General features: G+C 39.8%; 1 protein-coding gene across 3 annotated transcripts in view; it reads right to left on the reverse strand.

Moving 5' to 3' along the window:
- Positions 1–23,365, reverse strand: part of LOC141777538 (netrin-G1-like) — a 77,435-nt gene that overhangs the window by 10,119 nt on the left and 43,951 nt on the right. For 2 of the 3 annotated variants that reach the window (XM_074651889.1, XM_074651888.1), the window contains exons 4-6: positions 7,360–7,532; positions 1,899–1,925; positions 220–264 (exon numbers count right to left, since the gene is read on the reverse strand). In XM_074651889.1, the coding sequence (XP_074507990.1) occupies positions 220–264; positions 1,899–1,925; positions 7,360–7,532 (245 nt within the window). The remainder of the gene's footprint in view (positions 1–219; positions 265–1,898; positions 1,926–7,359; positions 7,533–23,365) is intronic. The other variant, XM_074651890.1, reaches the window with a different exon arrangement.

Consider the following 23,365-nt stretch of genomic DNA (forward strand, 5'->3'; position numbering starts at 1 on the left):
GTGTTCTCACAACAAAAGGTCTGCCTTGTAAGGACCAGCGTGTGTTGTGTGCATGCAGGATGAAAGCATCTGGGCTTTGGGAGAACAACCTACTGCATACCTCTATTTGAATATTCTACATTACACTTTTTTTTTTTCTTTTTTTTTCAAATTGCCAATCAATAAGCAATCAGTTCTTTCTATAATGTCATGCTGAAGTTACAAAGCCTATAAGCCTACCTTGGTTACGATTTGCAACACCAAGAGATGAAGCATTTGCTCGATCTGTGTAAAGATGGGAAAGGTTATATATTACACTGAGTTGTCATATATTTCATGCTGTTATGTAGTTAAAGCACAGGGACAGCATGCATAGATTCTGATAGATAATCTGTGAGTTATCTGGGCTGCTTTGCCTCAGAATTATTGGAAAGTTTCTGCCCCCTGTTTTGGAGTAGTAAATGGACTGATGTAGAATCGTGTGCATGCAGCTTAAATGAGTGAATCTTCCACAAGACAGAGGCAGAGACATGTACATATGGCAGCTGCTTTTGTTATCCAGTATGAGTCGTCGCCTTCAGGCATGCGTACGGATGCATGGTGGGAGCCATGTCTTCATAAAAAATGTTCTTTTTTTTCTCTGGCTTTGGGCAAATATCTGTCTGTGCGCTTAGAGCAAATATTCTAGTGTGGAAGGGAGATAATGATTCTCAGTAGTGCCTGCTGATACACTGGCCCAAACAAACAGGACTCCTACAGTATTTTATTAACTAGCTGCTAGCAAGTCTTAAATCATACTAGTGTTTCTCCAAGTTTTTGGTTATCTACAAATTATACACACTATTACTGCTGACCATTTTGCAAAGCATGCTGCAGAGTTTTATAGTATTTCCTCCCTTAAAACAGCGGATGCCTGGAAGGCATCCATCGTTTTCCATTCATTTCTGTACAATATGAAAATCTAAAAGCCTCTTAAAACCAGCCTGTGTTGTGTAATTCAACAGAAAGTTTGCAAAGCTCCATGGCCATTAAGTTAACTGTTCATTGATTTTAATTAGGGCTGTCAAAGTTAACGCAATAGGTCTTTCGGAGGTTGTAGCAGGCTCAGTTTTTTAAAGCTAGAGTGACGATACTGCTGTCATATGAAACTAGAAAACCTAAAGAATCTATTGGTACCATGTCATACTAAGTTGTCGGGGAAGGAGGTTAAATAACGCTCCAAACTTGCGCTGAATTTTGGTGAGGAAAAACTGGCATGGCCATTTTCAAACGGGTCCCTTGACCTCTGACCTCAAGATATGTGAATGAAAATGGGTTCTATGGGTACCCACGATTAACTATGTACAATCATGCGATTAATCACGATTAAATATTTTAATCGATTGACAGCCCTAATTTTAATGCTACCTGGAAATATATGGAAATCAGCCATTTGTTTTCATTCATTTCCCAGAAAGGCAGGAAACAACATTTCTAAAATATGAAACAGGAGAGCATGATTTGCAAAACTGTTAGCAGGAATGTGAAGTATACTGTATATGATTTGGAATAAAATATAGTCATTTTAAAATTTTTTTTTCTTAAAACAAGATAGAAATCTTGTCAATACGATGAGAAAATTGCACTTGTTTCAGATGCAGTTTCTTTTATTTAAAACTGCATTGGAGAAAGTATAGTTTTCTCGCACCATGCATGGGTTCACTTCCATTCAGAAAGGTAGGATATTTAGATGTAATTCTACATTAATGCCTCGTTAGGATGGATTCTTTTTTTCACTGTGGGAAACATACTGATGAATGATAATGGTAATGCTCAGCACAACTTCTCACACCAACATCATCAGTCAAACAAGAGTTAGTCATCACTGAGGGAGGAAACCATTAGTCAGCATGCCAATTTAAAAAGGTTGATCAACTTACGCACTGGTCCGTGATTACTGGGAATACCTGCGGAAAGAGCAAAGAAACAGTGATTCGTGAAAGCATGGATTCATGTTCATTTTAGTCTTGAAACTTTAGTCATGAAACTACAAGAGAAAACATTATTGTTTGCTTTGAATAATTCAAAGCCCACCAACACTTATCAAATTGGTCTCCACTGTGTGCGCTGATTAACATGGCTCTGCAGAGAACCTGACCACTGCTTAGTCCAACACCCGCCTACCTCTGATGATAATAACAGGTCTGTCAATGACAAAATGTCAACAGAATCAAAACTCTAAATGTGGAAAAAAAAGTCTTTTCATCAACGTTTTCATTTATGTTTCAAATGCCAACAGTTTGCTTTCCTTATCTTCACTTGGCTTGTCTTAAAAGGTAGATACTGGTCATCATCTTTGAATCAATGAATCTCCGAATCAAATCAGTCAACCAGCATGTGCAAATAATTCATAGTTTGTTGTAATCTTCTCCGGTTGTTAGGTGAGTGTGATTTCCAGTAGAAAACGGAGAAAAATCCAATCAAAGAAAGGGAAGAATAACAAAAAAAGCTTTCAAACTAGAGGTGTGGAAATTTCTCGATTCTAAGAGGCATCGAAATGCGAACGTGAATGATTCTGCATCGATGCAGTGACAGAACATAATCTGGAGTTTGGTTTCATTTCTGTCTTGCTGTGTTTTGCTCTCATTTACGGTCGCGCTTATTTCTCTCCTCTTTCTCTCTCCTCTGATCGCTGTGTTTCAGCGAGGGCAGAGCTTACACACACTCTGTGGGTCATGTCTAGAAGGTAACCCGCAAATAATTATGAACACTTGCAAAAAAACTAGGAAAAAGTTCTTATGAGACTCTGCCCGACAACCAACATTAACCATTCGAGGTCAGTGCCTAATCATAACCATCTTTCGAGAATTTCTCAATTTGCGTGTTACCCTCTAGCCACGACCTACTCCGTGTGCGCATAGCGGAGAGACGGCACTCGGTAGCCCGCTAGCATGTTGCTCTAGCTACCAATATTAGATGCTCTCATTCAACAATGTTGGTCTGAAAAAAAAGTGCATACAGACTGAAATTCGTCTGTGGTGTTGTTCTGTCGGGAGATGCAGTGACTTAAACCAAGTAAGAGTAGAAGAGCTATGAGTAAGGGAAAAGTAACTATTAAACTTTCTAAAGTCCACTAGCCGCTAGGTCACATCACGGAGTGTAAAATGCCACAGGCATGCAGGATGTGCCCTGTTTTAGAGCTGCTATGTGAAAACCTTACAGCACACTTTTAATGCACTGCAGAAGGATTTATGTTTTGTTTTTGTAATGATACAGCAATTAAAAAAATAATGAAGCCAAGAACCAGGTGTGGATGGGCCTACTAAGGCGGGTCACACAGATACTGATATTGAAAAGATACGGCTTTATATTGTAGAATGTTTTAGTCTGATCTTTTGAAAGCACTTCAGATTTATCTGACTGCTAGCCATGTGCAGTACTATAGATAGGATGTGATACATATGGGATGCATCAAGAATCGTTGTGCATTCGAATCGTTATCAAATCGTGAGGCCAGTGAAGATTCACACCTCTATTTCAAACATTCACCTACTATTGATTGTAAATTGAAGACAAAAGGCTTAAAAAAAGAATCAGGTTTCCGAGCACTAAAATTGGCCTCGTCTGTGAGCTGACTTTGGCAACCCTGTTGCAGCCTTTGTCTGAAACTTATGTTTTATCAGTATGTGGCTGTGGATTCACCATCTTTGTGTTACGTTAATGTAATCAGCGGGGAAACCCTACCCCACAATTAGTGCAATTTCTGATAATTTTCTCATGCTTTATCACTTATGTCGTTCTGTGGTTATGTTTCAGTGGGGGTTTCATATTGTTTTCACACCATTCATCACTTCATTACCAGTTTGGGGCTGTCACAGCAACTGTTGGCAAGTGCACAACACTGCAGCAGCAGGAAAAGCACCGATTTTATGCCCCTATTTGCAAGAAAGCGTGCGAGCCGCAATTCGTAACCAATAGTTGTTCTGTGTGAGAAATGGAGGGCAAACAGTATTGGCCTTTGAAGCCAAAGCACATTCTACAGTCTGATCAAACTCTCAGCCCCAACCCCTCTTAACCTGTGAACCTGCATTGGAACACAAGATGAGTTGACGCTCCCTGCAAAGTGGACTGTCAACATAATTCTCAAAGTGATTCCTCTTCTGCTCCGTGGGCAACTTTACAGATTTTTCTCCTCCTTTTAGGGTTTCCTTGGATTTGAATCACTCTCAGTCACTCTCTGCTGCTGACAGCTATTGCCCATAGCAACGCAGGGCTCCATTTTTGGCCTCTAATTTATTAGATGAAGGGTCACGTATGTCCATATATCTGCATGTGCAGGGATTTGAATGTGTAATAGACCTCGCTCTGTTCCTACCTGTGAGATAAATGACTTCCATGATTAAAGAGGAAGACGTGATGACAGATGAAAGCTATTAAACCATAATTACATTTTGCACGTTCAGCATATTTGTCTTGATACGAAGGGCCTGTATGTTTAATATCCTCATCGGAAATATGAGCTTCACATAATGGATAAAGGCATGTTACGGGGCCTGGGCTTTACTTATGAGAGAAATAAGAATAATTCACGACACAAAAGTGTGTTCATTCAACACCTGGGGGACCAATATTGTTACATCACTTCCATGTGTGACATTATTGCGTTTTATGCCACTGCCAAACAAGCGCTAATATTGCTTTTGATATGGCTAGACCTCGGTTTCATCAGTTCGGTGCAGATGCGGCCAAGTGTTGGATTTTTTAATAACGGCCTGTCAATCTGACAGCGAGCACCACATTGCAGGGAGACTCATAAGGCAGGAGAGGTGTGGGGGTAAATCCAACAATATCTCCGTAGAGTTCACAGACGTTCCCAAAAACAAACTCCCACTCACAATCAGATGTGTTGTATGTGCAATGCACCCACATCCACATAAATTTGTGCACATACATGCATATACAACCACGACTCATAACACACATAACCCATACAAATGACTTGTAATCCTCCAATTCATCATTAACAAATAGCCCAAAGAAAGAGCAAGACTGTTACTGACTGCACAAATGTACTAACGCTAAATCAGTGGATCAATAGCAATATCACATCTCTGTACAAATCTAATCAGAGCACCATGTCTGAGAATCCAAGTCAGACAATCAAACTGAGCATCTGATAAACCTGCTGTCAATCCCGGCAGACGGCTGCCTTGAGAGTTTCTGACTGCAAGGCTGAATCGGTGTGAACGGAGGACCAGAGGGCTAGATCTTCCACCATCTGGCCTCGCCTGGCCGTCCACCACCACATCCCTGAGTGGCTGTATTAGATTTATTGAGGCAATGAGCCCCCCGCCTCAGGCATGGGATTTGATAAATGTGACTCAACTCCCGTCCAAGATTATAATGGGGATAATGCAAAAGAGCACCTTCTGCCTCATGTGAACAGGCAGAGAAATATCTAGCATTAGTTCACACTTGTCATGGAGTTGAGGTAGGAATACTAAATTCAATGTTAAAGCATTGGAAGGAAGTTGTGTTCACCTAATACTGAATGAATAAAACACGCCATGACTTATGAATTATTAAGTCCCCACAAAACAAACCCAACATACTCAACAAGTGCTCATATCTAAATAACAATAAAGGTCATTTGTCTTCACTGCCTTCCAAGATGACCCATATGACTGTTCTAAAAAAATGACTTTTATCAGGGTTTTCTGATCAGCCACACCTCCGGTTCAAATATAGGGTACGTTTAAATAACTAAAACTACCTGTTTGACAAAATAATCATAGCTCAAGGTCGGCTTATAAGCCTTTTGTGAAGCTTCCGTCTGTATCTTACTGTCAAACTGAAAACCCTGTGCCTGTTCAAGGATGGGCTTTGGATGTGAAGGGATGAAAGGGGTCAAAATGATCAACGAGGAGTCAGTGAGCGGTCGGACAAAGATCAAGGAGGCCACTCACATCCAACACCAAAGACAGTCTTTGAATAGAGACAGGTGTTTCAATCTGTACAACAAAATGACAGACAGAACTGGAGTTTCTGGTGAGTTCAGTCAGAGGCTGAGCTGAACACAGACATGATCTGTGTGTCTGCTGCTAGCTATCTTACAGATAACATCTGTACAGTTTGTAAATTGGCTGTTTTGGGCACAATGCAAATAATGTGGTCAAATCCATGCCAATAATGCAGGGCTAAAATTCACTTCCCTTTCTGTCTTAGCAGACTTTAAAGGTTCTCTATATGATATCCAGAGCATTAATGTACAGTAGCAGCAACCAACTATTTGCTATGTAAAGAAATGGAGAAGTAATGTCTACCTGAGCAGAGAAAGAAGTCACTCTGACTCTGTGTGTGTTGTAGGCCGGCCGCATGTACCTTTCAGTGCATATTAGTATGTGAGCATGCCCCACTGGCTAGCTCTCGACTGACGGCGTTGTTGCAGAAACGTAGCACCCACCCCCCGGTTCCACCCCAGGTTAACACTGTTTGCTCCGTTAGCACCGTCGTCGCCATGCTGAGAGCCGGGCAGAGGCAATAGAAATGCTCCCAATCTCGCATTTAGCACCTTGAAGAGATTTTGATAGTAGAATCATGTCCCACTACTTTTTGACCTCCGTTTTTGATCCTCAAATCTCAGTCTTTTATCAGTCCCCCACTTCAACTGCAAAACAAAAGGTGATCACGCCCTTTGCCGTTTTAGCCCCAATCGTCTGGAATCATCTTCACCAGATTTGCTGAATCTTTGGACTGTTTTAAGCGGCTTCCAAAAACCTTTTTATAGATCTCATCCATGTCATATGTTTCGGTCGTTCTAGTTTGGTCTGTCTCTCATTGTTATTGTAATCAATCTTTACCTAATTCATTTATATTTTCCGTGTGTGTGTGTAAAGCGCTTTGTAAGGGTGTGTTTTTAAAAAAAAAAAATATGCTATATGAATAAAGCTTAACTTACTTACTTCCATCTTTGCTTCTGAGTTAGTGCAGCCATTATTTACATGATAAAAGAGGGAGTTTAATGTCACTCTAAGAGTTTGAACGACCAGTCACTTTACTGTCTGATATACATTAGAATGCAAATTTACTCTTTGTACTGTTGGAAGATTGCTAAGTCCACCACCCAAAAGAAAACAAACTACATATATAGCAGTATCCGTTTAGAACAAATCAGAAACGATGTGGAGAGGTGCAGCCCAGAAGCAAAGAAATAATATGATAAGGAGGTGCAACAATCTCAAGAGCAAAGAGAACTGCTTAAAAGGTAGGATGTTTCATTATTGCATCAGATACCAGGGTCTGCTGTAGTGTTGCTACCAGCACCAACAGTCTTACTAGTAAATTGGCTGCATGACCACTCACTCTATATCTAGCAAATATAAGAAATACTGATATACTTACATATATTTGCCGTTCCTTTGGGTATAGGGAGGTAGGAGCCCACACTCCAGGCTCTTCCGTGGTAGTGCCTCTTACAGCGGCTGCAGTCTGGCCCTGTGGTGTTGTGTTCACACTCACAGCCCAGCTTCCCCTTGTCAAACACACAGCTGTTGGCATGCAGGTTACACTTGCACCTGAGACGGAAAGATAACAACAAAAGACGGACACATGAATAAGCATAATTCAGCAGCCATTAAATCAATACCCTCTGGGGGGGAGTACACAAAGTCTGCCCCTGCTGCGGCATGTATTTGTGCTTTTCAGATTTTTTGACAGGGGTGAATTGAAATCCTGGTGGGTTATCTGACTTGGATTGTGCCTCCACAAAGCTTCATTATGCTCTCCTTTTAAAAAAAGAAAAAAACAAAGCCTCATTTGTCTCTGTGGAGAGAACAGCGATGCAAATAAGTCACTTTTGCCACTCGGAGAGCCAAATGAAAGGCACTCTGTGAGATTCGCTAATTGAGCACAAAACAGGGATCTGATAGAGAGATGATAGCACAAAGACAAGCTGCGTAGCCTGAGAATTCTCCTTTTTTCTTTCTCTTCAAAGTAACTGTTATTTTGTCGAGGGAGCCTTCAGGCAGGAAACCCTGCCGACCGACAGAGCTGGTTTATTAGACAGAACTGTGGCAGAACTGACAGACGCTCCTGACCGGAGAGGAAAGAAGGCCTGATGATTTTCAACATTCAACCACCCCATCTTCTGACCACATGAGCTCGCTTGTATTTCTAAGCTTGTGGAAAAAGAAAACAAGTTGGTTGCTGTCTCCCATGTGTGTTTCTAACAACCTGAATGAGCAGAGAGTATATTATTAGGGGTGTCAAATTTAAAGTGATAACGTGTTAACGCAAATTCATTTTAACGCCACTAATTGCTTTAACGCATTAACGCAACTTGTGATTTTTAGGCTGTAGCGGGCTCAGTTTTAAAGCTAGAGTGAAGACATTCTGGCATCATATGAAACTAGAAAACCCAAAGAATCCATTGGTACCAACCATGTCATACTAGCTTTTCAGAAAGAAGGTTAAATAACGCTCCAAACTTGCACTACATTTTGGCGAGGAAAAACTGTCATGCTATTTATTTTTTTTTTTTTTAAAGTTATTTTTTGGGGGCATTTTTTGCATTTTATTGACAAGACAGTGGATAGAGTCTTGGAAAGGGGGGAGAGAGAGAGTGGTTGACATGCGGAAAGGGCCACAGGCCGGATTCGAACCCTGGCCGGCGCGGTTAGGACTGAGCCTTGTTACATGGGCGCCCGCTCTACCAACTTAGCTAACTAGGCGCCCTGTCATGGCCATTTTCAAAGGGGTCTGTTGACCTCTGACCTCAAGATATGTGAATGAAAATGGGTTCTATGGGTACCCACGAGTCTCCCCTTTACATACATGCCCACTTTATGATAATCACTTGCAATTTGGGGCAAGTCGTAATCAAGTCAGCACACTGACAGCTGTTGTTGCCTGTTGGGCTTGAGTTTGCCATGTTATGATTTGAGCATATTTTTATGCTAAATGCAGTACCTGTGAGGGTTTCTGGACAATATTTGTCATTGTTTTGTGTTGTTAATGGATTTCCAATAATAAATATATACATACATTTGCATAAAGCAAGCATATTTGCCCACTCTTATGTTGATAAGAGTATTAAATACTTGACAAATCTCCCTTTAAGGTACATTTTAATTGTAGTGAGAGTTGTGTTTACTCCCAGTGAAGAGCTCTATCAGCGGCAGAACCGGCCTTGTTTGTGGTCACATGAGATATTAGTTTCATATTCCATGTGTATTCCAAATATAATTCTCCGTATTTGATTTTACTCCTAAGAGGGTAAAAGGTTACAACTAGTGACCTCAACGTCTTGGGAGATTGGGGGGTGATACAGAAACAGTTGGAGGGCGGGGAGACCATCGATGGATCTGACACACTACCCGTCCCCAGGGGTTTGGGCGGCTCATGATTTCACATCATTCCTATGTTTGTGTTTACAAAGTGCTTCCGAGGGAAGATTTCTCCCGTTTGAGACCGAGGAGCCGGGTATCTGTTGCCTACAATCGCCAGCGAACATGAGACAGAGAAATGACAGCAGCAGTCAGAAATACATCCATTCTAATTGACTTCCTGGCCTTACTGTGACATCTCACATTAATGATAGATAACTGCGGGAAACAAGGAAACTGTAGCCTGTTCTGTATTGCTGATAAGCAGCAGTAAAACGCCAGTGAATATGGTCTGAGGTAATGTGAATGTCTGGTAACATCCACCCATGGGTAACACCTTATTTTAACCCCATCATTTAGCATTTAATAAGCATCATACACACACTAAACCCATACTGAATATTAATAACACTATTGTATTGTAAAAAATACTTACTGAAAGGTGCTTCAATAGGGTTTGAATTGTATTTGAATGAAAGCTTAGTTGATTTGATAATAAACATTTACTAAATGATTATGCACAAATGCATGCATGCACAAATCCTTTGTATGTTAACATACAGTAACAACAAGGTATTGATATACTCTATTGACTTATAATGCTTTTACAGTGTGTTTATAAAGCATGTATTACCTGTTTGTGTACGTAAAACTACAGTACAGTATTTAAAACTACTGAAAACAACATATTCAAATGTGTTATACGTAGTTATCTATCATTCATTAACTTGTTTATACACAAGTTATGGATGTGTAATGTAAAAATTCATATAGGAAAAAGTCTGTATATCTGTTTATAACTATGTAACAGTGTGTTATTATAAACATTTATCTACTGACTGGTACCGCTTATAAATGCTACTGTAGATAGAGGAGTTTAAAAAGTGTTAAAGGGGACATATCATGTTCATTTCCAGATACATAGTTGTATTTTGAGTTTCTACTAGAACATGTTTAGATGCTTTAATGTTAAAAAAACATTATTTTTCTCATACCGTCTGTCTGAATATACCTATATTCACCCTCCGTCTGAGACGCTCTGTTTTAGCGCCTGTCTTTAAGACCCCCACCTGAAAAAGCCCAGTCTGCTCTGATTGGCTGGCGAGGAAAATATGGTGCACCTTTACAAAGGTAGTTCTCAAGCTGTGGGCGATATATTCTAATTAGCCTGCAAGTGACATAGGAAGGGGAGACAAATCTGAATGGCTTGGTGAATTACGTTTTCTGATCTAGGCGGCCCACAAAAAACTGACTGGGTTGTCTTATTTCAAAGTTTGTGGGTTGGTAGGTACTCCAGATACCCAAAATGTATGTGCACAAGCAATGAAAATGTGAGTTTTTCATGATATATCCCCTTTAATTGGGAATGTAAGTTAAAAAAATCCTTATTTTTGAAGGGGCAATATACTTATGAAATATCTTATATATATATATTATAATATATCTGATGAGAGGAGCTCAGTTGGAAACAGAAAAGGCAAAATCATCAGTAACACAGGAATCAGTGTCTGAAAGCCTCATTGCAATTTTAGAAATTCTACAGAAGTATTTTGACTTTTTTCAATGCCTCAAAGTACACGAAACTTACTAAAATCTTACGTGAACATGCAGGAATTCATATAAACCTTAGATGACCATGCAAACCTTTAAATTCAAACCAGAAAAAAAGTAATTGCAGTTGCATGGATTTCCACAGCTACAGCCACATTAAAGTTGCAAACAACTTCTTAAGTTTATCCGTAAAAGAAAATCCCCATCTTTCCTCAGGTTAATGCCAATGTTGTCTCACAACATTGGCAGCCATAATGAATGTGACTGAATACCAGCTCACATTCACAGCAACGAGATGCTCGTGCCTCTTACCCCGCATTCCCCATAGTCCTTAACTTTTTAATCAATTAAAGTCCCTGCTCCATAAAATTAATGACTGGGTGTAGCTCTTCTGCCATGCAGACAGCAGCAGCTCCCTGAAGTCAAGAGCGATGAGATTTGACCTTCCACTTAATTAAAAACCAGCAAAATCTGGATCATCGAGCCCAACCGGTGCACGTAGCACGCTGATGGAGCACAGGATGTGCACCCGGGGGAGCTCTGGGATGTGATGCTTTTGCCGCTGGCATTGTCATATTGAAATCAGAGAGTTTTACTGTCAACGGTTTGGGCCACAAGAGGGAAGATATCCCCTGTATGTCCGGCCTTTGTCAACCGGCACCATTACAAAAACACATTTTATAAAGTTTTAATGACCTTTTATCCATTGTATAGCCCAATAACAATTATTATTATCCATTATCCAAACAAGTGACCCTCCCTTAGGAGATCATCAAGCGTCTTTGTCCCTTCTTTATCAATTGCATTTCTTCAGCTGGGGATCAAAATGCTCTTAGAAGGATGAAATTACACTGTTATGGATGTCTGTTATTGTTCAGGTGAATGTGTATGCAAGAAAGGTGTAATGGGAGTCATTACTAGATACTACATAAAGGATCAGTTCATCAGAAATCACAAAAAAACATATTTTCCTTCCTCTATCTAAGATTTTATTTGTTCAGCAACATCTTTCAACTGTTGTTATTTCTTTGATATCAAGTAGTTTCAATGAAAACGGTTCACAGGGAGGTCTGTAAATTGTCCAGAGTGACTAGGACATTGCCTCTGGAAAGATATACTGTATTGCTGTTGAATTTTATAAATCAAATTTATCATTGCTGTGGACACCACAAATTAAATTCCCTTCACCTTCTTTGAACTGGCTTGGAGGAAGACATATCAGAGAGAGAAACATGGGCAAATATAATCAAAAACTATCTGTGGGGTTAAATCCCATTCTAGAAAATATATGTGACTTTTTTTGTAATCTACATTCAACATGGTAGACTTGAGGCTTCATCTAATTAGGAGTGTTGTCATGACCTTCTGAGTTATAAATTACCTTCTTTAATCCTCACATTGAAAAAAGAAGACATTATAATGTTCTGTGTCTGATTTATACTGCACCTGGTGAATAATGTGATACGGATTCTGGACTGAATTGTGGCCCGTGAATGAGCATGCCAAATTTAACAAAGAACAAATGTCTACAGTGAAGTGAAGGTGAGGACGAGGGGCTAGTTTACGTTGATATTCTGGAGTAGACAGCAGCAGTGCCCTGCGTCTGCTGCCTAACCTTGGCTTCTCCTGGCTGCTTGGCACTGTGTTGACAGGCTCACTATGTCTAACACGGCTTTTCTTCCTCGTGACAGCTTCTACTGTAGCATCTCTGATTCAAGACAAGAGAGGAGCACAGAACTCGTTAAATGAGAACCTCGAAGTAGAAGAGCCCCCCACTGACAGGTAGGGAAACTTTCATTTTTTCGCTAATTTTCAAGTTTAACCTGACAGTGACTTCCAAGAAAAATCTGTAGTCACATTTTCAAAAATCAAACAGTTTAAACAGGTGCTTCTATCCAAGGGGCACAGCGACAGATGATATAGGATGTGATGTGGACGAGAACATGTGGCTATGTTTTGTGTTTTTCCCCCCATCTGTGCCTTGTTTACTGTACTGTGTGCTTTATTCTTACACATTTGGAACCAAAGGCCATGTGTGTTGGATTTTTTTTTGAGCACTGGCAGCAATTTCATGTTGCTAATAAAGCTTCTTACAATTGTTTTCTACTCTACATTCTATAAAGTAGAAATGACTCATTCACTTTTAATTAGTATGTTTCCAGAAATGCACACATTCAAAACTAGTGGTGGTTTGAGGCCTATTTTTTCAAACTATTGTGTTTTGTTGCAGGTACTTTCACACAGAATGCAAATATTACACAGCAAAAATGTTTTCAGAACAAGGTCTATTTTTCTGAGCTTTCTCACCGCGAATAAAAGCATCAACCAATCACTTTGTGCGGAACGGTTTGAGTTGCTCCTATATCTATGAAACAACAACACAAAGGATCCGTAGTCCGAAACCAAGACGCCGAATTCTATTACTCCTTTCAACCTTGACAAAGCCAACGCATAGCAGATCCACAACTTCCATTCATACCTTTCACAATAAACATATAATATTTGCAAGCAAGTATTCTGCATTTTTGTGTTGTTTATTCGTCACGTCCCCACGGTGTAAAGGCCTAGTAAAAGGAAGCTGAATTAAAAAAACAACAATGGATTTCATTTTGTCTATTATGTATGCAGGTCTACTGAAAACATGAAAAGTAATGCAGTTTTTATAATGCCATCAGCTGTTTTCAAGTATTTTGAAAGTCGTTGTGCGGATTGACTTCATGTTCCTCTTGGATAGAAAACGTGCTTGTGTTTTGAAAGAATGATTTGATATTGAGTCAGGTTTGCCGTGTTTTAAAAGTATATGCACAGAAAGTTTTCTTGAAACGTAGAGTTGGATGAACAAAACGTGGTTTTGAACAGAACATTATCTATTTGGCTAATTGTGTGATGTAGGTGTTAAGGTTGCAAGGACTATGGCTGTTGGTAGTTGTTGTTGATTTTGTTTAAATATGTCAAATTGTTATTCTCAGAGCTACCATGTGACACCAACTTTGTTATACTATTGGCTCACAAACCTTGAACCAAACGTTATCTTCCACAGAGATAAACAAAACATTCATTTTAGACCCGTCAATTTTTTTTTAAATGATTAGTTCACAGTCATAATTTCATGAATGGAGAAGCGATACTGAAATATTATTCATCTAAATAAAAATGTCATCAATAAGACCTTTTAAAGAAAAAGAATATAAACCTTTTCATGCTTGACAACATAAACGTTTGTATTTCCTGTTGCAAGGTTTGTTAATGCAGTAGCTGACAGGAAGTCAACTTGGACCAAAGCTGTTGCCCTAGCAACAGAATGGCAATGAAAAGTTCTATAAGCATAGTCCTTTTTTCACGGCAGACGTTTCGACACGTCATAGCTGGAAAAGCAGAAATGTATTCAATAACATTAATAGCATCCCACTCAGAGGAGGCGCTGGTATGTTTCAGTTATAACTGGGCTAACTTTAAGATGAAAAGTTGTTTTGACAACTTGGTTGTATATAACCATCACTCTAACAGCGTTTCAGTGTAGCAGGTTCTAACTACACATTGAAATGTAGTCTTTAAAATGCTACATTGATGCCCCCCCCCCAACAGTTTGCTTTAATCAATATTAGTCCTGACGTCTTTTGACCTGCACATCGCCACACCATGAGATAAGGTCTGCACTCTCTATATTTCACACTTCAATTCATGGCTTCCTTGCTGCTATAAATCTATATTCTATGTGAACAATTGCTGATGCTGACTAACAGACAGTACTATATGTGCCTGGTGTTTCATGTTGTTCCCTATGGTTCAACTGAGGTTCTCTCTCTTTGTGGGGGCAATGATGTGGTTGACCTAATTGATTGTTAGCACCCGTGGTAGGGTATAAATCCTGAGGCTCACAGCGCCAGGTCATACACTGATGAAAGGTCGGTAGCTAAAATGTCTGTGAATTATTCCCCACTGCTATGAAGATACGGAAAATGAAGATAATAAGAATTGCATATTATCTACTTTTGGAAAAATAGTGCCAGCAGCTCCTACAAAAGGTTTTCTTCTCCTAAGACCATTGCCCTTAAAGCGGCAGATTATTTTTTGCATCGTTGGGCAATAACTCCATAATAACCTGTGAATGTTTGCTCCGGCTGGTGGGCGGTGCTTGGTTTTTCCTCAACTGATCTCAACATGACTGCCGGGTCACAAACTCTCATTTTACAGCTAAACCGTACACTACAAGATGTTTCTGAAAACATTTTGATATAACATATTGATTCATATTTGATCAGCGCTGCCTAGTTTGACCGTTTGATCGGAGTTCGCGAGTGATTGACAGCCGGCTCATAGACAGCAGGCTCTTGCTCGGCTGTGATTGGTTGTTTTCCTCCGGTCTGTGAAATCTTACAGATGCCATTAGGAGCACCGGGGGACTCAGGAGGACACAAAGGCACACCATTTTTTTTAGATTACCTGTCTCATGCACTGCTGTCAGGATATAGTGACTGTTTTTTGAAATATAAATTTTTCTTAAATCATATTTGCTCCAATCTGCCTACTCCAGCTTTAAACCTACAAATGTGTATACAGACATTACTGAGAATTTTATAAACTAGCTATTTTAGACTGGAAAGCCTCTTTTCTGTCTTTTTTGGTCATTAGAGATTTAACCCATGACTGCCACTCTGACTGCTAAGACTGACTGAGCAAACCAGCCTCCCTCAGCTCTATATCTCACCTGTTCCCTCGCACAAGTCGCCCATGGTCAGAACCTTAATGCGCCTCCATGCTGTATAAATACATACTGAAGTTTCCTGAAACTTTCCTCGACAAGACACTTTGAGAGCCTCCATATCCCGACCAGCGATAGCTCTGACAGATATGGAGAGATCAAGGCTGAAACTTTGGCCTTGCTGAAAGTTTTAGATGAATGTCAATGTGTTACCTGAACAAACCAGAACAAGCTGGCAACACCTTACAGGGAAAGAGAGGCTGTTTGATGTCTTTTACATGAGAGGAAGGAATGCTGTGAATCATGCGAACATGGAGGAAATGGTGAAATTGCCTCCAGCTAAACAAAGATAAAACAGAACTAATTGTTTTTGGAGCCAAAGACGAATGATTATCAGTGGTCAGCTGCTGTGTTATGAACATCCAGACCTCTCAGATCTTCTGAGAACGGAGGCTTAAACCCTTTCTGTTTGCCGCCGCCTTTTATTAAATTAAATTTGGGACTATTCACTCATACTCTATCTCGCACTGCACCGTAATTATTTTCCTGTTAAATCTGTTTATTCAATTTATGCTTCTTTTTATCCTGTATTTGATTTTGCTCTTTTTAAGTCTTGCTTATTGTCTTCTGTAGAACACTTTGTGTTTTTTTTGCCAGTACACAATTTGAAAAAAACACATTTTGTTTATTTAAAGGCTGTTCCCAGTGTTTTTTGTCTCAAAATATTGAAATTTGACTACTTTTAGGACCACAAAGGTTCGTTTTTTCATTCAGAGATGACTTTCTTTTCCCGTCAAGGTATCTATGTGCACGCAGCATCAGCCTCAGGCATCCAGCCGGAAAGCAGATAGTCCGCGAGGCGAAGTAAGGGAGTAAAATAAAAAATAATAATAATTATATTAACGTTAGTCTTACGTAGTTTTTGAATTTTTTTCTATATGTTGTCATTTATGAAAAGACCCAAAATGAACACGATAAGCAGACTACTTGATTACTGTAAGCAAATAATTTAAACAGCGTATGTATAGGACTGATTCTGTCCCAAGCTTTTTGATCCTTATAAGCGGTTGATCACTGTCTAATAAGTACGTTTTCTTTAGCATATCATCACCTAAAATTAAGAATCGTTGTGTTTTCGTTACCCTAGAATGAGCCGTTTATATCTACATAGGGAGCGGCTCCTCTTTACAGAGCACACGGGTGAAGTTTCAGTTGGTTGCAATCTGCAACCTCACCGCTAGATGCTGCCAGATCCTACACACTGCACCTTTAAGTTTGGATAAGGTTTTGGAAACAGCATTCAGACCTTTAATGTTTTTTACATTACATTTACAGAAACTACAATATAACAGTCAACTGAATGAATTAAATATTAATGCTGGAGGGATTTGGACTCATGACCTCAGTATTTCCTAAATCCCGTGGTCCTGTTGTTGAAAGGTGCTAAACAAATAAACTGGATACTTTCATGTGGAAAAATATGTTAAATGTTATCTGGTTTGTTAAACTGTGTTTACTCTTGTGGAATAAAATGATTCATGTATATTCAAATTAATAATACAGCGTTGCATAATGTGATTTAAAAATAAATATGCAGTTAACACAGTGAAATGTTTATAAAAATAGCCCTAAAGGTAAAAAAGGCACGTTTGCTGTAACTTGATTTGAATTTGAAGGTTCATAACAGTGAATTGAAAACAGTATCTATCCAGTTTCATAACTAGCACGAGGCAAAAACTGAATTGTTAACATCCAGGCTTCTCTTTAGAAAACTCAAACACATAGTTGCAAGAATAGGGAAAGAAAAGTCAACAACAATACTTTGAGCAGGAACAAGACAAATCCAGCCAACATAATGAGTTCGACAGCGTTACATTTACATTGACTGCTCTTACATTTTTGGATGGCATTGAACTCTCTCACAAGGAGAGGAGGGGAGACACAGAGTCACCTCATTACACCAGGCTGTGTCACCGTGAAATTGAAGAGTCCGATTAGGCTTGTTTTCGTCGCTGTGTGCTGTGGCCAATTTTGTCATTCTTCGGGGTGTAATGTAATACATCTCAAGCAAATTGTTTGCGTCCCCCGTCGAAATATAAAGTAGCCACGCCAGGGCTCCCCAAATTGTTGGAGAAATATTAGGAATGGATCACAAGTTAATTCCCCCTGCTTCAATTTTCTGCCGAGGCGAAATGAAATTTGAATTTACGTGGCTTGGGCCACCGCCACTGAAAGCCTGTGATTTGTTTCAATGACAGGGCCTATTATTGAGGTTGTGCATTGATGTAGGCATACAGTATGGTAATGTCTACCCACCTCAGCCCTAGGAGGGCCGCCTCATTCATGTGATGTAAGCCACTGAGACAAGGAGGAAGCCGTGAAGAAATCGGCAATGGGAAGACATATTAATATGGAAATCAGAGGCTGGCTGCATGCTCTGTGTTTGTGTGCGTGTGTGAGAGCACAGAAGCATGCAAGTGGTGCTTACTGCATGTATTCACCTACTCCAGTGTGAAGGGTGAAAGTACAAATCTGTAGTGTTAATACTTTTATGTAATGAGAAAGAAGAAACATGCTTTAACGTTCATCTTAAACGTATGCACACATGTATACACCATTTGAACTCGTGAAGCCACCACAACCTTGTCTGTTCCAGTACTAGTCAAGCTTGATCATACAGTAAGTGTAGCAAAAAGGACATGTTGATGATTTTACTATTCATGGTTGCCGGCCCACCAGAGACAGCTTATGTTGATGTACTTTCCCTCCATATATTATTTACAAAGAAAGCCTGAGCCTTAATGAGCACTAATTAAACGCTGGAGACGGCGAGATGACTGGCAGAAAACATCGCAGCATGTGACAGACATCTGGTGGAAGATAAGTGAGCAGGCATTGGCAGAGCCGGAGAGAGCCTTACGGTGGTAGCGGAGTAACGCTGGGGGTCGTGTGAACCTGCACTTGAACCTGACTTTCAAACTCTGTCAATCAAGCTGGCTACAGCTGTCATGGTTCACAGGGCACGGGCTTGGAGGATTGGAGGCATATGTGTGTGTGTGCATACTGTATGTGAGAGGCTGGATAAGAGCCAGAGAGTTTGTGTGTGTGTGTGGTTTGTGTTGTGCTGGTGTGGTTATGTGAAGGGCAAGACTGCGATGTAGCCATTTACAGGAAGATTCCAGTCCAGTGCTAAAAAATGAGTGTCCTGTGTTTGATCGGCTTGGCTCGCTGTTTACTTTGGCTGTGGGCCATATCGATGTATCCTGTGTTCCTAGCCTTCCAGGGTGTACCCCCGCCTTCGCCCAATGTCAGCTGGGATTCGGCTCCAGCCCCCCCGGCGACCCTGAATAGGATAAGCGGTTACGGATAATGAATGAATGAATGTTCCTAGCCTTTCATGTCTTTCAAGTCTAAGTCTTTCAACTGCTAAATAATGGACAATGTAAGATACCCTCTTCAGTAAATGATTCCGTTGGATCTCTGCTCCTGTTGACAGGGTTGTAGGCGTTATTTAGAAATGCTTAGGTCATGTTAAGGTCAATTTATCCAATGTAACCACATAAGCACTTTTTTATGCCTCTGCGCCAGTGACAGCCGTGGCCAGAGGCATTATGTTTTTGAGGTTGTCGTCCGTCCGTACATCCGACTATTCTCTTGCAATATATCTCAGGAACGCCTGGAGGGAATTTCTTCAAATTTGAGACAAATGTCCACCTGGACTCAAGGGTGAACTGATTAAATTTTGATGGTCAAAGGTCAAGGTCACTGTGACCTCACGTCTGTCCCATTCTCTTGAATGCGATATCTCAGGAACACTTTGAGGGAATTTCTTCAAATTTGGTACAAACGTCCACTTGGACTCGAGGTTGAACTGCTTAGATTGCAGTGGTCAAAGGTCACTACGACCTCACGTCCGTCCTAGGGCTGACCCGAATGCTTTGAAGCTTCAACAGTTGCCATGGTTATCAACCTTCAAATCAGTATTTGAATTGTTGTTTTTTTTGTTTTTTTTATAAACAAGTATGTAATAATAATGTATAAATCCCAAAGTAGAATAATCCCACATTAGTCATTATTCATATTCAACATGAATTCTTATTATTAGTTATTCTCAGACGGATATCACTGTTTGTTATGTTTAGAAGTGAGTGTATTTACAGTAGTGTGGCAGTGATACTGTCCCGAAGCTTCGAATACCTTCAAATATTTCTCACCAAAGCTTCGAAGACCAAAAAATGGCAATTTCACACAAATGTCTAACAGGATAAAATGATGAAGTGATGACATTTTGGACAGACATGGACGTAAACTGCAACTTGACTGGTTGGCGGAGGAATACAACAACGAGGCAGTAATTCTAGGTTCACGTTTTCTTTATGTATTTACCAGTGCAATCACATTTTCTGTGAATCTTAGCTCACTAAATGGTGGCCTCAAAGGAGTGTCAAAGGCCGTAAATCTTGTGGAGAAACATTAAATCCATTTAAAGTTAAATTAGAGAGATTTAATTAAAAAAATATCAAAGCAGCCTTAAAAATCTTGCATGCACATTTGTAGAATGTAAACTCCTCTGGTCTTTAAAACAGACATTTCCATAAACTATACCTTGTGTCTTAAAGATAGTAACCACGCTGCTCATTAGCTATTTAGAGATCTCTGAAATTTTGAATTTGAGTTACAGTCTGATGTAACTCCAGAGGAATAGATGCATATCTTTTCGTCACCTATAGAGGTTGATAAAGGTAAAAGATGTCTTAACTGCTACTTAACCATGTAGTATGTATGCTGTTAACTGTCCGGGGATGATTTAAATTGCAAATAATGGTATCAACAATTGAACGTTGGCAATAGGTGATTCAACAGCACACTTTGACACAGTCTTCACACTAGACATGAAATGAAAAAGCATCTGTCGGAGGCAGCAAACATCTTTAAAGGAAGGGAAACAGAAATTGCTTAAAGATGAGGGTGGATCTGGGTTCAAAAACCTTTTTGAATGTGAAAATATTGAATGAGGAAAAAGTATAAAAACTTGGGCTGGGTTAAAAACTACACACACTGTGCAACTGTGCATGCTCTGCCGTCTTTGCAGAAGTGTACTTTGCAACAGTCAAAAATTATGAAATCATTTGAACCCACTGAGCTAAAAAATCAACGCCAAATTCCATCTAGCTACTCAACAACATCCTTTACTCAAACACTCCAGAGGAATTTATTTCCTCCCGCTGCATCCTGTCCTGCCTTATAAATGTACAGAGAGAAAGAGGGAGAGAGACATGCAAACATACTGTAGTAGGGATAGAAGTATTCAAATGTCAGAAGTTTAAATGAATGAGGGAGGGAAATATCCCAGCACATTATACAGTCGATGATATGGTGCAATATCATGACACTTTTTTCTTGAATTTCTATACGCAACCGTTGGAAGGCATACCTTGTTTAGATCTTCTATATGTGGTTCAGCTGGGTGCGATGCCCGTCCTGTGAGTGCACTGTGGAGGAGCTACATTTGGATAGACTCCTTTTTAAGTGCAAGATACAGTTGAAGTGTGTGATACGGTACTTTTATGAGCTCAAGATTCCCACCGGGAGAGAGGGATACGGAGTTTGTCTATAGCTCGAGGGGAACATTGGGGAGCATATAATAATACTAAAATGTTTCATATCTTATCTAAAACTATATTTCTTTTGTATCTAAATTGCCTTTGAATAATTCTTGTACAGTTTATCTCAGAGGGAAGAATCAGGATATGTTTTGTCTTTGACATTTGCTTTTGTTTAATATTTGTCATTATAGAAAGTCAGAAGGGAATAAAACATCTCTCTTTTTAATTTCTACAAGCCTGCAGTCGTGTTAACATTAGATATTCTAACTTCCTGATGTGTTACAGAGCAGCGTTTCACTGGGTATTGAATTGCACAACACTAGTATCAAAAATGGCATATTTTCCGAAATGAAAAATGATTAAATGTTCTATGATCAATAAGTCTTTGAGAAACATCAACGTGTCTTTGCGTACAGTAATCCTGGAGCTGCACCAACTGTCTTAAACTCAAACTTAGCATATTCATAATAATGTTAACTGGAGATTTATGCATCACAAGTTGCGCTACACAAATTAGTTCTTAAGTAGATATACGTCGTTAGTTAATATATACAAAATACAAAATGTATACAAAATATATACAAAATGTTATGCCAGTAATAGAAGAGTAAATGGCCACACTGACCAACTGTAATTGCTGCATGTTTCATACTGTTCAAACTGTATATATATCTTAGCGTATTCTTGTTGACTTTGTCGAATACACAATTCTGATTGGTCAATCATGGCGTTCTACTGACTGTCCGTTGCTATGGAGGCAGTTCTGATGTTGGACCCTTACGGACAGTTTTTGTGTCAAATTATTGATTTCTAAAGTAAGTAGCCGTGTAATAAGCGGGATAATGTACAGCTAGTGGGTCATTGTTGTGAAATAAACCCCCTTCAGGGCGATGCAAGACCCTTTCAGAGTATATTTCACATGCTGTACATTATCCCTTACATATCTACCCCTGACACCTCTTCCTAACTGGATGTGATGTGAACGAGCGAACATCAGATTGTTTCAGTTTTTCCCAATGAAGATGCCCTAACCTGCTCCGTGCGTCAGCGAACAGGCTGTCGCTTGTTTGAAAAAACGCTCGCCCTGGCTCTATTATGCACATTACTCTGCACTTAACTGCTTTCCGCACTCTGTTTAGATACTAAACTACATTTCATTGTCTCAGTGCCAGCACTCTGTGCAATGACAATAAAGTTTAATCTAATTTAATATAATAACATTGCCTAATTACACATAATTCCCACTCATTCTAAACTGCATGAACTTGGAAATACATGTCTCTGTATGTGTGTATATATATAGTGATAGCTTTGTATCTTGACATAAGACCTGTGGCCGTGTTAAAAAGTTATTTTATGGTTGCTTTGACAATGTTTGAAAACTAGGTAAAAAAAAAAGGAAAAGAGAAAGAAACAGTGAGGTAAGTAAAAAAAAGAAAAACGAGAGAAGCGGTTAGGGAAAAATAGAGAATGACATGGGGGGGATGAGAAAAATAGCACATTAGCACTTATGGATTAGCTGCCTCTCATTCCCAGGCCCCGCTGCAGCCCTGCAGATGTGCAGCTCTGACCGCGCAGCCAGCCGGCAGCGGTCACGTCTTAATTAACGAGCAGACATCTGATCAATAAGTGAGGAACGATGGAGAGGGAGACGTGAAAGGTGGGACAGCCTGCACGGTTCAAGGTTTTTGTTTTCCGTTGATGTGGAATAACATTAGAAATCAATAGCACGGCTACCCCCGCCACACACGACTCTCTGCTCAGGAGAGGTGAACAAAAATAATCCCCCTACTAGCTTTTCCTCATGTCTTCTTTTACCCACAACTTTTTCTATCATACAAGACCTCTATTGTACAGGAAGATTTGTCACAGTATTTTGAGCAATGTGATTCTGAGCCTTGTAAAGCCACTTTTATAAACTTGTGCTCTGCAACAATTCTTCGATTATTAAAGGAGAAATCTACTCTGGTTCTTTTGTGTTACCGTGTGTGGCGTCTCGAGCTTCTACGGATTTATTTCTGAATGAAATGTTATTTACTTTTATTGGCGTGCCTGCTTTGCTTCAACCTGCCTCGGGCACTTAAGTTTGGGATTTCATTATGTTTTTCTCGCAATGGCTTCCAAGAGCCTGCAGGTAATGAGCCTCAGTCTTTAAAGATTTGTAC

The sequence above is a fragment of the Sebastes fasciatus genome, chromosome 11, assembly GCF_043250625.1.
Source record: "Sebastes fasciatus isolate fSebFas1 chromosome 11, fSebFas1.pri, whole genome shotgun sequence".
NCBI lineage: Eukaryota > Metazoa > Chordata > Actinopteri > Perciformes > Sebastidae > Sebastes > Sebastes fasciatus.